This window comes from Perca flavescens, chromosome 19 (genome assembly GCF_004354835.1).
Source record: "Perca flavescens isolate YP-PL-M2 chromosome 19, PFLA_1.0, whole genome shotgun sequence".
Classification (NCBI taxonomy): domain Eukaryota; kingdom Metazoa; phylum Chordata; class Actinopteri; order Perciformes; family Percidae; genus Perca; species Perca flavescens.
In genome coordinates, this window is record NC_041349.1 from 16,986,752 (window position 1) to 17,005,274 (window position 18,523).

Below are 18,523 nucleotides of genomic sequence, written 5' to 3' on the forward strand. Positions count from 1 at the left end.
CATCAGAATATGCAGCAGATATTTTAATGCTCACTATGGAATGAACAAATAAGCCTATAAGTCTACACTTTTGGCTTCAGTTGCAAAGACAATCTTAAAATCCAAAAGAAACAGAACAGTGTGACAGAAGAAGGCAGTAAGCTACATCAAGAGTAGTGAATGTTTGCAAACTCTTAGTTTCTGTGCCACACAGGTATGGAGGTTTGTCTGGGAGCCACACCATCACTGCAGGCGATGAAGTAAGAGCTCGTCTTCAGGCACTCAGGAGTGAGTTTCAGGCACACGAAGCAGAACTCGACCTGACAGCGAGGACAGATTATGTTCTTACAGCCCGTTTTGTCATGCTCCACTCTCTGACCACATGTAGGACAGGCCCGGATGGAGGGACACGCGTCGACCCCCTCCACCTGAGGGAGGGCGGTGGTCTTGCAGTTCTTGAGGAGCTCGAGGTCGTGGTTGATGCAGCCGTCGTTGTCACAGCGGTCAGAGCGTGGAGCTGCACCTTTCCACTCCTTGAAACATTGCCAGCAGAACTGGTAGACTTTCCCCTTGCCTGCCGTGCAGACTGTGCACTGCACGCTGAGGTTACTCGGGTCTTCTCTTTCCACATAGGTTTTGCAACCAGGACACTGTTGAAAAGGGATGAGAAACATTAAATGAAATAGTTCAACAATGTTACAAACTATTCCTTTTAGTCCTTTAAGTTATGTTATCTACATGATTCTTGTGATGTAGTAGGCCTACATTCAAAAAATGTACTGAACTCATCTGTACTTTCTGTCTGTACTTTCTGGAAGGTGGAGATAACAGGGACTCTCACTGTTTTGAAGTCACAGTATTTTGTGGCAGCAAGGCGGGCGATGTTCTCTTCAAAGTACTGCATCTCTTCAGCTGTCAGCACTGCCAGCCTGCGCACCTCTTGGTAGGACCACTCTGCATCACACTTGTGCAGGGTGCCGTCCTTTAAAGCAGGGCACTTAAATTTGTGCTGGCCCTGAAATTATAAGGATAGCTTATGTTATATTGCCAGTTGAAGATACAGCCTGAGAGTAACACTTACACACTAAGAACATAACACTGTCTCCATCTCTTAATTGGCAAGAATGAAACAAAAAAGCTTTGACATGAAAATGATGTAGGCAGGAGAAGGTCAGTGTGCCATTGCTAATTTGAAGGTAAAATATGTCCAAAATAAAACATGGTAGTTGAATAAGTTGTCAAAATGGACTATATTTTAATTGGCGGTGGAAACCTAGTCCTACCTGATCCAGCAGGCTGCGACACCACCCAGTGATAGACTCTGGGGTCACAGCATGACCGCAGGACATCTCTGCTCGGAGATTCTTATCTCCCTCCTCTGGGGCTGAGGTGCACAACAACAAGAGCAGACATTTTTAACTCAGCATCAGTCACTGCACATCCGACATGGACATCTGTTAATGTGTAATTTAATGCATGCAATTCCTTAATATAGACTTAATTAGGGTAACCAATGCACGCACCTCAGTGCGCTAATTATAAAAAAAAACATGATTATTTTGTGCTTACGTAGTGGATCCAGATCATCTGGTCTGTTGACAAACTTCAGAGTCGTGTCTTTGGGGTCGTATCTTTTCTCCTCTGTAGTCATTTTGTTTTAGATCAGTTCCTCTATTCTCCCTCTGCACGATGAGCAGTGAACTGACTGCCGTGTCGCCTTTACTGACACCACCAATATTTTTTTATTTTAACTTTCGGTTTCCCCCAGCACTAACAAGAAGTTCCCCGTCTATATTTTTAGTTTAATATATTTTCTTTTACTTTTAAGCACAGTAATGCTGCAGACAGCCTTAATGTATGGCTTTATTTGTGAGAAATAGGCCTATATACCTTTATTTCTGTTATTGCATTGTTTTGAAGTTGCATATAAAACCCCAACAATTTTGCAATGATAGTTCTATATTAATACTAATAATGTGATTATGTTAATATAGATATTGTTTAGACATCAAATTGTGTCCAAGCAGCTATAGGCTACATTAAGACAACTATAAGGTGGAACAGCTGGTAAACAATTAAACAGTAGGCCTACTTTTTGGTCAGATGCCAAACACTGCTGGAATATCAGGTGAATTCCAGCTAGCATTTCAGCCCATTCACACTTTGGTTGTTGTTTTAGGCTAGGCTACTATGCTACATACATTATGATGCAGACTAGTGAACAATCGCTTCAGCTTTGGTGTCCAAAATGTGTAAGGGGTGAGTTTTTTAATTCATGGTCTCGAATGGATGCGGTCCTAATCTCCACAGCGCTGTGGACTATAATACCTATACAGCTATAAAGGGAATGATGGGTTGAAAAGGCATGTAAACAACCTACCAACACACCTGCATGTGTGTTCCAAAACACACCTGGCACAGAGTAAATAATAAAATAATAATAATAATAATAATAATAACAACATTAACTTAATAATAACTTTAAGACGAAAGTGAAAGTATCCTCAGTCCCCCTCTTACGTCAGATAATTGGCAGTAAACAACGCCCTGAAGTGGCAAACATCTCAGCGGCACAGCCGAAAGCAGCAGCAGTAGAAACCCGCACCCAAACAGCACAAACATGGGGAAAATCTACCAGGTCGTCGGTCCTCGGACTGAGGGGGGAGAAGATGATGATCGACCTGTGCAACACAGATGAGCAGTTTAAGAGCATGACCGTGCTGCAGCTGAAGGAGAAGATAGCAGAGAGGCTCCCCGAGAGCGCAGGTAAGACAGAGCCATTACTAAACTTGCAGCTGCCTGACATGCTTAAAAGCTAGCCAGTCACGTTATTTTTAACCGACAATTGGAGCTGACTATTAGAGCCTTTGGATTTTTGTTTTCGTGTTGTGTACCGGGTTGGTATTTGTCAGCTGAATAGTCCCCGTCTTATCCTTTTACGCCAACCTTTATCCTTTAAAGGAGATTTGATAGTTTGCAGTGGGGGAAGGTCCCAGATTGTTTGGAAAGGTAATAACAGATCTATTACATATCCTTAATTTAACAATTTTCTTAGGCTAAATTAAAGATTAAATAAGGATTGACGGTAAAATGTAGTCTAAAGTAGACTATTAAAAGTAAAACTTATCATTATTCATTACTGATGCTGCATAATTGATTGATCAAGCATAGTTTGAATCTCAAATGTTTTATGTCGGCCTAATGTAATATTTCTGTGTGTGTGTGTGTGTGTGTGTGTGTGTGTGTGTGTGTGTGTGTGTCTGTGTGTCTGTGTGTGTGTGTGTGTGTGTGTGTGTGTGTGTGTGTGTGTGTAGGAGAGGAGGCTCTGCGGCTGATCTTCACAGACAAGATGCTGGATGGAAACTCCGAGCTGCTGACTGGTTTTGGAATCCAGCACATGTCTGTCATCCAGATGGTGGTGAAGGTTCCTGGAGGGTTGACTGCTTGACAGAGACGACCATCTCCTCCTGCTGCTGTTTACACATTTTAAAGCTTTACTGTATATGCTGTTTTATGCAATACCCATTTGATATTCCCATGTTTTAAGCTGTTGCTGTTGTACAAATAAAGTTCTGCCTAATGCCTTGTATTTGCTTCATTATTTAGTGTGAATATATTACCTATACATTAAAGCCTACACTGGACTGAAGCCACACCATCAGGGCATCAAATACAGACAGAGAGCCTCATGTGATGAACAGGGTCCACCATGGTCCCTGTAAGGGCTCTATCAGTCTACAACTAAATAAGAAACAGTTTAAAGTGTAAAATCATTTCTTTAAACAGTCTAATCAGTTTAATTTTAAATCACTTTAAGTTGAATAATATAACATTAGCCACTGCTCCAAATCCAAATCTTTCCTTATGGATAAATTAATTACACATTAAAATACACCCTAGATGTAGTGTTCTTATAGGGGTTTAGTAATATGTAAATAGCTCTTAAGCTATGGATATGAAACTGAATACGGTATATGCTTACATCACATATAAATCATCCACAAAGAGGACATTTCTCACCCTATAAGATAAATTTGCATCTGCATATGCTGCATGTATGTCCTGTTAATACATGCAGAGAACAGAAAGCTATTTGCTTGCAATTTAAACCAGATCACTTGTCAATCATCTACAGAGCCATTTGCCTTTAAATTCTTAATCGGTCATTATATGGTCCGACACACCCTGAATGCAGCAACCCTGCAGTTTTGTGACAAGTGAAAGAGAAAGTAGAGAGGGTGTATGTATCTTACACTGTTCGTGTAGGTCGACAATAAACAGCGAGAAGAACTTCTGCAGGAATGTCTTGAAATTGAGATTCTTACAACTGAAGGTAGGCTCATATGTTGTCTGCATTTATTCGTTTCCAAAACAAGTGCGATTGATTTATTGTCAACAACTGATTGTCAACTAATTTGCAGCTGAAAGTGTAGAAGTTAGTGGACTGATACAATCGTCAAAAGATGAATTACTGGGAAAATGGTGTTAAATTAATCTACAAAATGATGCCCTCTCCAGGTAAGATATACGTGCTGTTAGGCTGGTTTGTCATCCACAGTAATGGTATGTAATTTACATGCATTATTAACAATCTCCTCCCAGCAGCCAATAGGTACCATGGCTTGTTGAACCAAGGAGCAACATGTTACATAAACAGTGTGCTGCAGGTGCTTTTCATGACCGAAGACTTCATAGAGGCTGTGGAAAGGTTTGTTACAAAGTCCAACTTCATGACATATAATAATGTATTTAAAATATATTTTGGTTACAATGCACTTTTGTATTTCTTATGTTCACTATGTCTTAACTTGTGTAGGCAAACCTGTGAAAATCCTGGCACTGAGTGTATCGATCCTCTTCTTAAATCCTTGTTTAATGACTTAAAAGACCATATGGCATACACCTATACAATCACAAAGAAGCTGGGCATCAACAACGGTAGGCTACAGTATGTGTTAACACAAAAAACAAAACTACTATTTTGAAAATTTGACCTATTATCTGAAAATAATATATGTATCCTGTGCACTAAAAGTAGTAACATACAGTCATGTAGGCCGTCTTCTAACTGTAAACAAACCGGGAGCTATATTTTCAGGCGGAAGAATCACTCATAGAGAATATATATTTAATAATTTTTAGTTATCTTCATAAAGGTGAGTTGACCTGTGTAAAGTCAATAAGATAATATTTAATAATTCTTTACTTTGTTGAAGAAATACACATTGATTTGTTGATTCCCCCCCCCCCACAGTGTATGAACAGCGTGATGCTGCCGAGTACTATGAGAAGATTTTAGGTCTGACCAGTCCTGATGCATCGAAGGTAAAGAAGACATCAATATCCAAGGGATTGGGTTTGTTAAAAAAAAAAAAAACTTGGTTACCAGTCTGTGTATTTCTGTCTGTGCTTTCAGATCTTTCACGGACTGTTGACACACAAGACCATATGTTCTGCATGTCATACTGAGACTGACACAGATGGGGCATTTTGGCATCTTTCTCTTGCATTGGTGGATTACAGAGAACACTATAGTGTAGTAAGAAACAGTTTTTCTGTTGCCAGGAGATATCTAGTAAACTAAATATATTTACACACTAGTACTTTGGTCAGAGATCTCATCAATTGAGTAAATACCATTATCAGGAATACTTGTGATATATCAAAAACTCCTCGAGAAGACATTTATGAACACTTTACTGTAGACGAAAATAACATGAGTGCTTTTTATCAGGTGAATGGCATTGAGGAGTATTTCAGAGCATCAGATTTCAGCGGAGAAAACCAGATGTACTGTGATGAGTGTGATGCCAAATCTGATGCAACTATTGTGAGTAATAAGAAAACACGTTGCTGATTTGTGTGCTCTGTAATTGTGTAGTGACAGTTTAAGGAGTTCACAATGTTATAAGGGCATTGTACCAACATGATAATACATGTGAGGACCTCTGTATGTTTCATTCAGAAATGTGTAATAAAGCATCATCCAGAGGTTTTGATGCTGCTGCTGAAGAGGTTTGAGTTTGACTACCGTTACATGACATACGTCAAAATCAACCGCACTGTGGATGTTCCCCACACCCTACAGATACCAGAGGTACAGTAGATTTTATTTGTCTTTCATGACACATTTTATTTTCATTCCTGATCACAATGTCTGTCATGTTTTCCTCTGGTGATCAGAATCAGGCATATGAACTTTATGCAGTCGTGGAGCATTTTGGAGATCTCAGAAGTGGACATTACGCTGCAACAATCAAGTCCAAGGAGGATGTTAGATGGTATAACTTCAGCGATGCTACGGTCACATTGGTAAGACTGATCACTTTAACTTCAGTGTTGTACATATTACAGTGCAAACAACTGATTCATCATGTCATTTGTTTTGGTTATTCTTTTCACCAACAGATGGATTACCAGCCATTCCAGCTGGATAGCTTTGAGAAGTAAGTTTAAGTCCTTCTTTTCATCCCTACCATACATAAAATTAAATTGAGTTTTCAGTTTGCATGAATATAACACATAGGCCTGTTTAAAATACAAAATTACATCATGCTGTTATCACAACTGCAGATTGTTTCTATTACCTATTCCCCAACCCAATCCCCTACCCCACCACCTTCACTGATAGGTGAGAAATCAATAAAATACATATACTATATGTGTATCTCACAGACCCAATATCTATGGATGTATCCACATAGACTCATACATGCATACAGATGTGCATGCATCAAAGCACCCTTCTATGTATTTACATTGTCTGTTGAAAATAACACCTTAAAATGATCATTATGCCTACATATGCATGCATGTCAGCATGCACAAAAGAAAGCACCTGTATGAAACACAAGATAAAACTTTTTCTGTATTTGAAAATGACTAAGGCTGCTTTCTTTTGTACATTTCTCTCACCAGATCCAGCAGCGCTTATCTTCTTTTTTACAGGAAAAAGAAAGGTAAGATGGCAAACATGTTCATTATTCATACTGATGTGCAGTGTTCAAGTTGTTTGGTACTTTGCCTGAATTTATTTTATTTCCATTTCCCAGTGCATCCTGCTGATACTTGTTCTCAGGACATCAGAGAGGTGCCTACTCCTGGAGGCTTCTTGCCATCTACCTGTGATATCTATGATCATGGTCAAGATGCTGCAGAGAGAGAGGAATATGAGAAGGCAGCAGAGGCGGGTAATAACACAGCAGTAGCTGTTTCTATCGACAGAAATGAAGAAACAGGAAATAAAGACTTAGTCAGTGTTCCAGAGAGGTCTAGAGAATTGGGGGTGTCATCTGACCTCTATATAGAGGATCAGGACTTTAATGCCAGGCCCAGTATACCATACAATCATCAGGAGTGTAATGAGGAAAGGAATGACTTGAGTTATCGTCCTCAAGGTACTCATGCAGAAAGACCAAGAGATGAGGAGAAAACAGTGATGGATGATGAGGACTTGAGAGGAAATGCAGAGGCTAAAGACCAGGCAGTAAAGAGAGAAACTCAACTTGAAGAGAGTGTTGCCAATCAGGAAAATGACAGTGGAAGACTAGATGATGTTAGACATAAGAGACCACATGTGTGTCTGGAGGGTGAGGACATACCCAACACGTCATGTAACCATCAAAAGTATCAACAGGAAGTCAGCAGTATGCGTGAGAGACGTGAGTATCCTCACCAAGTTTGTGTTGACATGAAGAGAGATGAGGAAAGAATGGTGATGGATGTAAATAGAGACAGGGATGGAAAGATGGAAGGTGAACACTCAGAAAGGAGAGAAATAGATTCAACAAAATACATCGACAAGGATGCAGAGCATCAGATCGATGAAGGATTAGATGATGTAAGGAAAGGAACATCAGAGACACTACAACACTCTGGTCAGGATGTAGAGGATCAGAACAATGATGTTAGACAGAACATATCAGAGTGTGTTACACGTACAACACAAAATGATGTTGGTGCAGCAAAACAGCAAGAAAAGAAAGGAGATAATGGACATTTCCAAAGAAGAGAGGTCTCTTCTCTTAGACGACCAGGATTGGTAGCAAGCAGCAGACAGGGGGACGCTCAACCAAAAGCTAGAACTGGATATAATGAAGGAGCAATTATAGGAAGATGTGGTTCAAAGCAATCAAAACCATATGATGTGAAGATAATTGAGGAAGAATTTCAGGATGGTGTACAAAGAAGCAGTGAGATTAAGAACATGAGAATAGAAACTTTAGCTGGGACCTCACAAGATGGCATGAAGAGTCTGGTAGAATATAATGACAGAAATGTCAAAAGAAAATCTGATACAAAAAAAGATGCAAAGGTCAATTTGTCAGAGGGTGTTCACAATTTAAAACTAAATGACTCACCTGAACTAAAGCAACCGACACGCAGAAACAAAGGACGGTCTGATGCAACAGATCAAGCTGGAATAAAACATGCAACGAAAGAAGGAGGTGAGAAGAAAAGAAAATGGCCGCTTCGCTTTTCACCTTACAAGGAAAGCACAAAGGAAAAAAAGAAACGCACAAAAACTACTGGGTGTATTCCTTTTTCTTGTAAAAGCCAGAAAAGTGGAGACCAGACTTCAGAGTCAGATTAAGACAAAATGCATACTTTGTCCAGTATAACATAAATTTGTATTTTACAAGACTGCTTGTTATTGTGGTGATCAACAAGTAACAAGACTTTTTAGTTGTTTTATTGATGCCTATTGATACTTAGCAATTGGCATTCAGGCAGTTTGGACAGTACTGTAATAATGTTGTTTTTGAGTTCAGTCTGTTTAAAAGATCTCCTTTGCTGGTTTTGGATCATGTAAAATGCATCACTTCCTGTTTGCCACAGGATTGTCTCTGTGGAAAGAGCAGCAAAACTAAAAGGTTTAATAATGAGAGAGGGGTTGTTTTAGATTAAAGTGCTAATTGCATCGGTCTGTAATAAAAAGTAACACAATGGAAATTGACAAGAAAAAACAAGATCATATTTATGTTAAGTTGATTTGAAATCACTTTACAGACTGCATGATCAGACATTTGTTTGTCCATTGTTGCCATTCTCACGTTGTACAAATTTACAACTTATACAGTTGAAGAAATGTATTGAAATATTACATTTATCCTTTATTTATTTTTGTTAAATTGTTCAGAAATATGTAAATAAATAAATAGGTTGCACTGAATGTATAATATCTAATATGATTTTAAATAAGATATTATGGGAGGAAATAAAATTTAAATGTAAATCTGTGTTTGACTTTATGTCTTATTGTGTTTTCTTATTCTACTGTTAAGTAGCCTATATTATTTTAGTATAATTAGGCCTACTGCACACTACACTTGTAAACTATTGCTGCAGTGCCCACTGACTAATGTCATGGATGGTTTAAATTTTATGTTTATCACTTTGAACCAAACAATTGTGGTAATTTGTTTTATTCGTAGGACTAAAAAAATAAAGAAATATGTAAAATAAAAAGAGTAAATAAAAAACATGCTTGGACTGTTTTGGTGGAAAGTCACAGGGTATGATTGCAGGGGAGATTACCTTACATTGTTCCATTGCTTGTTATAACGTAAAAGAGTCAGAGAAGTCAAGTTTCAGAAATCACAAAAGATGAATCCCAAAGATATCACCGCCACTTTCCAATCCTTTTATTCAAAGTTGGATGAATCCTCCTGCAATCCGGATCCGACACAGTGCCAAAAGTTCCTGAAAGAGCTAAGAGCCTCTTCTTGACCCAGAGGAGGCAGAACAACTGGGTCAACCTATAAAGTTAGAGGAACTTAAATCAGCGATAAAAACAGCCAAGAAAGGGAAAACACCGGGGTTGGACGGAATTCCATCAGAGCTTCTGCTACAATGCTTTGAAATACTAGGACCTACCATCTTACAAACTTTAACCTCGGCCATAGAGAGGGGCACCTTTCATCAAAAAACCAACACTGCACTAATTTTGGTCATACACAACAAGGGCAAAGATCCTACAGAGTGCTCAAACTACAGGCCCATCAGCCTCATTGGGACTGATATTAAGCTTTATTCCAAAGTCTTGGCACTACGCCTAGAACACTTTATTGATAAACTAGTCCACTCCAACCAATCAGGGTTTATACCAAAGCGTCACGCTGCAGACAATACACGCAGATTATTCTATGTAATAAAAGAAGCCAAAAACCTTCCAACAACGGCAGTGGTTTTATCACTGGACGCGGAAAAGGCTTTCGACTGCCTACAGTGGAACTATTTGTGGCAAGTAATGGAGAGGCTTGGTTTGGGAGCCAAATTCATTGACATGGTACGTACTCTATATGCAAATCCCACGGCCATAGTCTCAACCAATGGCCTGCCTTCGCAACCATTCCCCATCGCACGGGGCTCGTGACAGGGATGTCCGCTATCTCCCATGCTATTTGCGATCTCTATGGAACTGTTAGCCCAGGCCATAAGGCAAAACAAAATATGTAATGTCCAGATTAAATCCAATAACAACTCAATATCGCTATTTGCAGATGATGTTTTGCTGTACATCTCTGACCTTAAGTTCTTAAGATCTTTAACGAATTTGGCTCAATCTCCGGCTATAAAATCAACTGGAATAAATCTAATCTTCTTCTGTTGAACAACGGACAGGCGACATCAGCTATTAGTGATACAATACCAACCCAAAGCAAAATAGACCCCTCATCTACAGTTCCATGGAGAGAAATAGAGCAAAACCTCATTGGAAGTCTAAGATTGCAAGACCTTGCCTTTACAGGTGTGTGTCCAAAAAAGTGTATGCTAGCCTATGGCCCTATTATTACCAACACATTAACCAACTTTAAACAGGTCGAGGAGCAACTACGCTACACCAATAAGTGGCATTTGAACACCCCAATTTGGCACAACATACATTTAATGTCTGGTAACAAACCTTTTGTTTATAACCAGTGGAGTGACAGAGGTATTTACACTCTAGACCAGCAATTCAATGATGAAAGTATGTTAATGATGACTCTAAATTACACCTAATTGGGAGACAGAAGAAAATTTGGCTAGCTGGATCAACCGCGACCAAGAAAATGATAGCTCAGCGCTGGTTCCCCCCTACCCCCGCCACTCGCTTTGTATAAAACAGTGGTTGGCATATTTTCTAGACATAGTTATGCTTGAGCTATATACAGCAAGGATTAACACAGCCAAGTCATGAACTATAGACCTATGGAGAAGCGCAGCAGCACAAGTATCAGTCCTAATGACCTCAGCATCACAAGAAGTAGAGGAAAGCGACTAGGCAAGGTGTGATTCCTGATTCCTGTTTTTGTTTTTTTGTTTATTTGTTTGTTTTCTTTCCTCGAGACCACAGAGAGTGGGTGGGTGGGTGAGGGTTGTTGTTCTTGTTCAGTTGTGTTTGTCTGTTCTGTATGTTTAAAAATATATAAAAAAAACTATTTAAAAAATTATCTAAAAAAAAGAAATCACGAAAAACAAAATATTTCGGAAAAGAATAAACTTCAGAGAGGACAACAGCAGAGGGATCTCTTGGGCAGGCATGCAATAAATGTGTGTGCAGCACAGACAAAAATAATAGTAACTTTACAAGAAAGAAGTAAGATAAATATGCAATTAGTTGCATTGGATAATATGTCAATATTGTCTCATTTTATGAACAGGTGAAGGTTAGTTGTCTCAACAACATTGTTACTTTAGGGGGCACAGTCTTGTTTTGACCATGCCAATCTGTGAGACTGTTCAGGATTATTAGTCATACTTCCTCTCACTAATAACTTGTTATTCTTGTTTTACCTGACCTGAGATTGTATTATGCACACTTTGAAAGAACACTTAGTACCAAATATATCTCAAATATATCTTTGAGATATAAATCCTTCTTACTCAGACTCCTGTGAGTCAGAGAACATCTGAAAGGTTGATGCCCTGCCAAAAATGAATCAACACTTAAAGACTTTGTTATGTAACTGTCAACATGCACTGAGATTTGATTTTCACTTTCTGTCTGTTGCCCATTTACAGGAATTCATGTGACATCTGGAAAGAAAGGTTTGATTTTCCCTCTAGTTGCATCTCATTCATGTCCTGTTAAGCAGCTAGAGAAAAAAGAGAAGAAGATTTATTAAAAGCTTGCGATTTATTTTACAACCAGATCAGTACAGAGCAGTCCCTGGTACAGAGCCATTTGTGCAATTTAATTTCCTTGTCAGTCATCTTAGCCACCTCTTTATGGTTATATGTCCGACACACCCTGAATGCAGCTACCCTGCAGTTTTGTGACAAGTGAAAGAAAAAGTAGAGAGGGTTGTATCTTACAGGAACTAGAGACACTGTGTGTGTCGACAATAAACAGCGAGAAAAACTTCCGCAGGAATGTCTTGAAATTAAGATTCTTACAACTGAAGGTAGGCTCATATGTTGTCTGCATTTATTCGTTTCCAAAACAAGTGCGATTGATTTATTGTCAACAACTGATTGTCAACTCATTTGCAGCTGAAAGTGTAGAAGTGGACTGATACAATCGTCAAAAGATGAATTACTGGGAAAATGGTGTTAAGTTAATCTACAAAATGATGCCCTCTCCAGGTAAGATATACGTGCTGTTAGGCTGGTTTATAATCCACAGTAATGGTATGTAATGTACATGCATTATTAACAATCTCCTCACAGCAGCCAATAGGTACCATGGCTTGTTAAACCAAGGAGCAACAGATTACCTTAACAGTGTGCTGCAGGTGCTTTTCATGACCGAAGACTTTATAGAGGCTGTGGAAAGGTTTGTTACAAAGTCCAACTTCATGACATATAATAATATATATTTTGGTTACACTGCACTTTTGTATTTCTCATGTCCACTATGTCTTAACTTGTGTAGGCACACCTGTGAAAATCCTGGCACTGAGTGTATCGATCCTCATCTTACATCCTTGTTTAATGACTTAAAAGAACGTACGGCATACACCTATACAATCACACAGAAGATGGGCATCAACAACGGTAGGCTACAGTATGTGTTAACACAAAACAAACAAAAGCCTATTATCTGAAAATAATATATGTATCCTGTGCACTAAAAGTAGTAACATACAGTCATGTAGGCCTCACTCATAGAGAATATATATTTAATAATTTTTAGTTATCTTCATAAAGGTGAGTTGACCAAAAGTCAATAAGATAAGGGTACCCCTTACTTTGTTGAAGAAATACACATTGATTTCTGATTCCCCCCCCCCCACAGTGTATGAACAGCGTGATGCTGCTGAGTACTATGAGAAGATTTTAGGTCTGACCAGTCCTGACGCATCCAAGGTAAAGAAGACATTATCGATATCCAAGGGATTGGGTTTGTTAAAAAAAATTGGTTACCAGTCTGTGTATTTCTGTCTGTGCTTTCAGATCTTTCACGGACTGTTGACACACAAGACCATATGTTCTGCATGTCATACTGAGACTGACACAGATGGGGCATTTTGGCATCTTTCTCTTGCATTGGTGGATTACAGTGAACACTATAGTGTAGTAAGAAACCGTTTTTCTGTTGCCAGGAGATATCTAGTAAAGTAATTATATTTAAACACTAGTATTTTGGTCAGAGATCTCATCAGTTGAGTGAAACACCATTATCAGGAATACTTGTGATATATCAAAAACTCCTCGAGAAGACATTTATGGACACTTTACTGTAGACGAAAATAACATGAGTGCTTTTTATCAGGTGAATGGCATTGAGGAGTATTTCAGAGCAACAGATTTCAGCGGAGAAAACCAGATGTACTGTGACAAGTGTGATGCCAAATCTAACGCAACTATTGTGAGTAATAAGAAAACACGTTGCTGATTTGTGTGATCTGTAATTGTGTAGTGACAGTTTAAGGAGTTCACAATGTTATAAGGGCATTGTACCAACATGATAATACATGTGAGGACCTCTGTATGTTTCATTCAGAAATGTGTAATAAAGCATCATCCAGAGGTTTTGATGCTGCTGCTGAAGAGGTTTGAGTTTGACTACCGTTACATGACATACGTCAAAATCAACCGCACTGTGGATGTTCCCCACACCCTACAGATACCAGAGGTACAGTAGATTTTATTTTTCTTTCATGACACATTTTATTTTCATTCCTGATCACAATGTCTGTCATGTTTTCCTCTGGTGATCAGAATCAGGCATATGAACTTTATGCAGTCGTGCAGCATTTTGGAGATCTCAGAAGTGAACATTACGCTGCAACAATCAAGTCCCAGGAGGATGATAGATGGTATAACTTCAGCGATGCTACGGTCACATTGGTAAGACTGATCACTTTAACTTCAGTGTTGTACATATTACAGTGCAAACAACTGATTCATCATGTCATTTGTTTTGGTTATTCTTTTCACCAACAGATGGATTACCAGCCATTCCAGCTGGATGGCTTTGAGAAGTAAGTTTAAGTCCTTCTTTTCATCCCTACCATACATAAAATTTTTAAATTAAGTTTTCAGTTTGCATGAATATAACACATAGGCCTGTTTAAAATACAATATTACATCATGCTGTTATCACAACTGCAGATTGTTTCTATTACCTATTCCCCAACCCAATCCCCTACCCCACCACCTTCACTGATAGGTGAGAAATCAATAAAATACATATACTATATGTGTATCTCACAGACCCAATATCTATGGATGTATCCACATAGACTCATACATGCATACAGACGTGCATGCATCAAAGCACCCTTCTATGTATTTACATTGTCTGTTGAAAATAACACCTTAAAATAATCATTATACCTACATATGCATGCATGTCAGCATGCACAAAAGAAAGCACCTGTATGAAACACAAGATAAAACTTTTTCTGTATTTGAAAATGACTAAGGGTGCTTTCTTTTGTCTCACCAGATCCAGCAGCGCTTATCTTCTTTTTTACAGGAAAAAGAAAGGTAAGATGGCAAACATGTTCATTATTCATACTGATGTGCAGTGTTCAAATTGTTTGGTACTTTGCCTGAATTTATTTTATTCCCATTTCCCAGTGCATCCTGCTGATACTTGTTCTCAGGACATCAGAGAGGTGCCTACTCCTGGAGGCTTCTTGCCATCTACCTGTGATATCTATGATCATGGTCAAGATGCTGCAGAGAGAGAGGAATATGAGAAGGCAGCAGAGGCGGGTAATAACACAGCAGTAGCTGTTTCCATCGACATAAATGAAGAAACAGGAAATAAAGACTTAGTCAGTGTTCCAGAGAGGTCTAGAGAATTGGGGGTGTCATCTGACCTCTATATAGAGGATCAGGACTTTAATGCCAGGCCCAGTATACCATACAATCATCAGGAGTGTAATGAGGAAAGGAATGACTTGAGTTATCGTCCTCAAGGTGCTCATGCAGAAAGACCAAGAGATGAGGAGAAAACAGTGATGGATGATGAGGACTTGAGAGGAAATGCAGAGGCTAAAGACCAGGCAGTAAAGAGAGAAACTCAACTTGAAGAGAGTGTTGCCCATCAGGAAAATGACAGTGGAAGACTAGATGATGTTAGACATAAGAAACCACATGCGTGTCTGGAGGGTGACGACATACCCAACACGTCAGGTAACCATCAAAAGTATCAACAGGAAGTCAGCAGTATGCATGAGAGACGTGAGTATCCTCACCAAGTTTGTGTTGATATGCAGAGAGATGAGGAAAGAATGGTGATGGATGTAAATAGAGACAGGGATGGAAAGATGGAAAGATGGAAGGTGAACAGTCAGAAAGGAGAGAAATAGATTCAACAAAATACATTGACAAGGATGCAGAGCATCAGGTCAATGAAGGATTAGGTGATGTAAGACAGAACAGGTATGAAGATCAGGAGGGTACACAGAAAGTTGGTCAGGATTATAACCTCAAACCTGTTAGTTTGGACAAACAGGGAGATAACGACAAGTTGGAAATAGATGTTAGGGTTGACAAGGAAAGACAAACTGGAGCAGATGAAACTGGGATGGCATCAGGACATTTCCAAAGAAGAGAGGTCTCTTCTCTTAGACGACCAGGATTGGTAGCAAGCAGCAGACAGGGGGACGCTCAACCAAAAGCTAGAACTGGATATAATGAAGGAGCAATTATAGGAAGATGTGGTTCAAAGCAATCAAAAACATATGATGTGACGATAATTGAGGAAGAATTTAAGGATGGTGTACAAAGAAGCTGTGAGATTAAGAACATGAGAATAGAAACTTTAGCTGGGACCTCACAAGATGGCATGAAGAGTCGGGTAGAATATAATGACAGAAATGTCAAAAGAAAATCTGATACAAAAAAAGATGCAAATGTCACTTTGTCAGAGAGTGTTTAAAAACACGATTTAAAACTACATGACTCACCTGAACTAAAGCAACCGACACGCAGAAACAAAGGACGGTCTGATGCAGCAGTTCAAGCTGGAATAAAACATGCAACGAAAGAAAGAGGTGAGAAGAAAAGAAAATGGCCGCTTCGCTTTTCACCTTACAAGGAAAGCACAAAGGAAAAAAAGAAACGCACAAAAACTACTGGGTGTATTCCTTTTTCTTGTAAAAGCCAGAAAAGTGGAGACCAGACTTCAGAGTCATATTCAGACAAAATGCATACTTTGTCCAGGATAACACAAGTTGTTATTTTACCAGACTGCTTGTTATTATGGTGATCAACAAGTAACACATTTTTTATTGATGCTTATTGATAGGCCTACTTTTTGGCATTCAGGCAGTATGGACAGTACTGTAATAATGTTGTTTATGAGTTCAGTGTGGCTCAGTCTGTTTAAAAGATCTCCTTTGCTGGTTTTGGATCATGTAAAATGCATCACTTCCTGTTTTCCACAGGATTGTCTCTGTGGAAAGAGCAGCTAAACTAAAAGGTTTAATAATGAGAAAGGGGGTTGTTTTAGATTAAAGTGCTAATTGCATCGGTCTGTAATAAAAAGTAACACAATGGAAATTGACAAGGAAAAACAAGATTATATTTATGTTAAGTTGATTTGAAATCACTTTACAGACTGAATGATCTGACATTTGTCTATTGTTGCTCTTCTCACGTTGTACAAATTTACAACTTATACAGTTGAAGAAATGTATTGACCTATTACATTTATTCTTTATTTCTTTTTGTTAATTTTTTCAGAAATATGTAAATAGATGCACTAAATGTCTAATATTGAATATGATTTTAGACAAGATATTATGGTAGGAAATAAAATTCAAATGTAAATCTTTGTTTGACTTTATGTCTAACTGTGTTCTTATTCTACTGTTAAGTAGCCTATATTATTTTAGTCTAACTGGATCTATTGCACACTACACTTGTAAACTATAGCTGCAGTGCCCACTGACTAATGTCATGGACGGTTTAAATTTTATGTGTATCACTTTGAACCAAACAATTGTGGTCATTTGTTTTATTCGTAGGACAAATAAAAAAGAAGAAATATATGTAAAATAAAAAAGAGTAAATGAAAAACATGCTTCTCCACCTTTATTTGGCGGGACAGCTAGATAAAAAAGGGGGAAGACATGCAGGAAATCACCACAGGTCGGATTCAAACCCTAGACCTCTGTGTTGAGGTATAAACCTCCAAGTATATGTGCACCTGTTCTACCCACTGAGCTAACCATGCCACAACACACTGTATTTGTGGAATGTTACATGGTAGCCTATGATTGCAGGGGAGATTACCTTAAATTGTTCCATTGCTAACATAAAAGTGTCAGAGAAGTCAAGTTTAAGAAATCACAAAAGACACAATATTTTGGAAAAAAATGAATAAACTTCAGAGAGGACAACAGCTGAGGGATCTGGAACTGTCACTTTGCTAGTTTGAAAGCCATGATGTCTCTCTCTCATGGGTGGGCCAAATTGTCTAGGCGGGCAAAGCAGAGAAAGGGGAGGTAACGTTGCTCCTTATGACCTGATAGGTTCCCCCAGCCATAGGCAGGCTGGGGGAACGCATATTAATGTTAAAAAACCTCATAAAGTGAAATTTTCATGCCATGGGCCCTTTAAGAGGACTGTCTGCAGGGAATGTGTCTGACCAATAGTCAGACACATTCCACACCACAGTGGGTGTGGACCGCCTGGACCGCCTAATATGTCAATATTGTCTCATTTTATGAACAGGTGAATGTTAGTTGTCTCAACAACATTGTTGCTTTAGGGGGCGCAGTCTTTTTTTGACCATGCCAATCTGTGAGACTGTTCAGGATTATTATTCATACTTCATCACACTAATAACTTGTTATTCTTGTGTTATTCTATTATGTAACTTACTTTTTTTAAATTTGCAATTCTGTATTATTAGTTTTAAATAATAAATAAAAGACAATAGAAACTAAAATTGTTGAAGTTTAAACTTTAGCTGTGGAGACAATTAAAACCCTCTTATACACTTCAGTCCATTCATTTGTCCATCAATTGACCTTGAATATGCATCTTAATAAAAAATGCAGGCCATGTAAGATACACATTAAGGTGTAGTTACCAGTATGTGTTATTTTGTAAATTTTAAAAATACTTTAATTATAAGTAAAGTGAAAATTGTAAG

The 18,523-nt window shown here is 38.6% G+C and overlaps 2 protein-coding genes across 7 annotated transcripts; one reads left to right on the plus strand and one right to left on the minus strand.

Annotated features, from left to right (window-relative positions):
* Nucleotides 1-100: 100 nt before the first annotated feature.
* On the minus strand, nt 101-1,654 carry si:ch211-212k18.15 (probable E3 ubiquitin-protein ligase ARI5). Its single transcript, XM_028563948.1, has 4 exons — nt 1,549-1,654; nt 1,263-1,357; nt 821-994; nt 101-629 (listed from the first exon to the last, which is right to left on the minus strand). Exons 1-4 carry the CDS (start codon nt 1,628-1,630, stop codon nt 174-176), a joined length of 807 nt encoding a protein of 268 aa, XP_028419749.1. The 5' UTR covers nt 1,631-1,654; the 3' UTR covers nt 101-173.
* Nucleotides 1,655-4,218: 2,564 nt separating this feature from the next.
* On the plus strand, nt 4,219-16,974 carry LOC114546233 (ubiquitin carboxyl-terminal hydrolase 12-like). 6 transcript variants are annotated; one of them, XM_028564937.1, is made up of 12 exons: nt 4,219-4,312; nt 4,401-4,497; nt 4,582-4,687; nt 12,839-12,960; nt 13,202-13,272; nt 13,360-13,482; nt 13,679-13,774; nt 13,910-14,041; nt 14,128-14,256; nt 14,353-14,390; nt 14,858-14,898; nt 14,992-16,974. In XM_028564937.1, the coding sequence occupies exons 2-12, from the start codon at nt 4,443-4,445 to the stop codon at nt 15,726-15,728; spliced, it is 1,650 nt and encodes a 549-aa protein (XP_028420738.1). In that variant the 5' UTR covers nt 4,219-4,312; nt 4,401-4,442; the 3' UTR covers nt 15,729-16,974. The 6 variants fall into 6 exon arrangements, with proteins under 6 accessions (XP_028420738.1, XP_028420734.1, XP_028420736.1 ...); XM_028564933.1 differs by having other exon boundaries at nt 13,202-13,482; XM_028564935.1 differs by having other exon boundaries at nt 4,585-4,687; nt 13,202-13,482.
* Nucleotides 16,975-18,523: the final 1,549 nt, after the last annotated feature.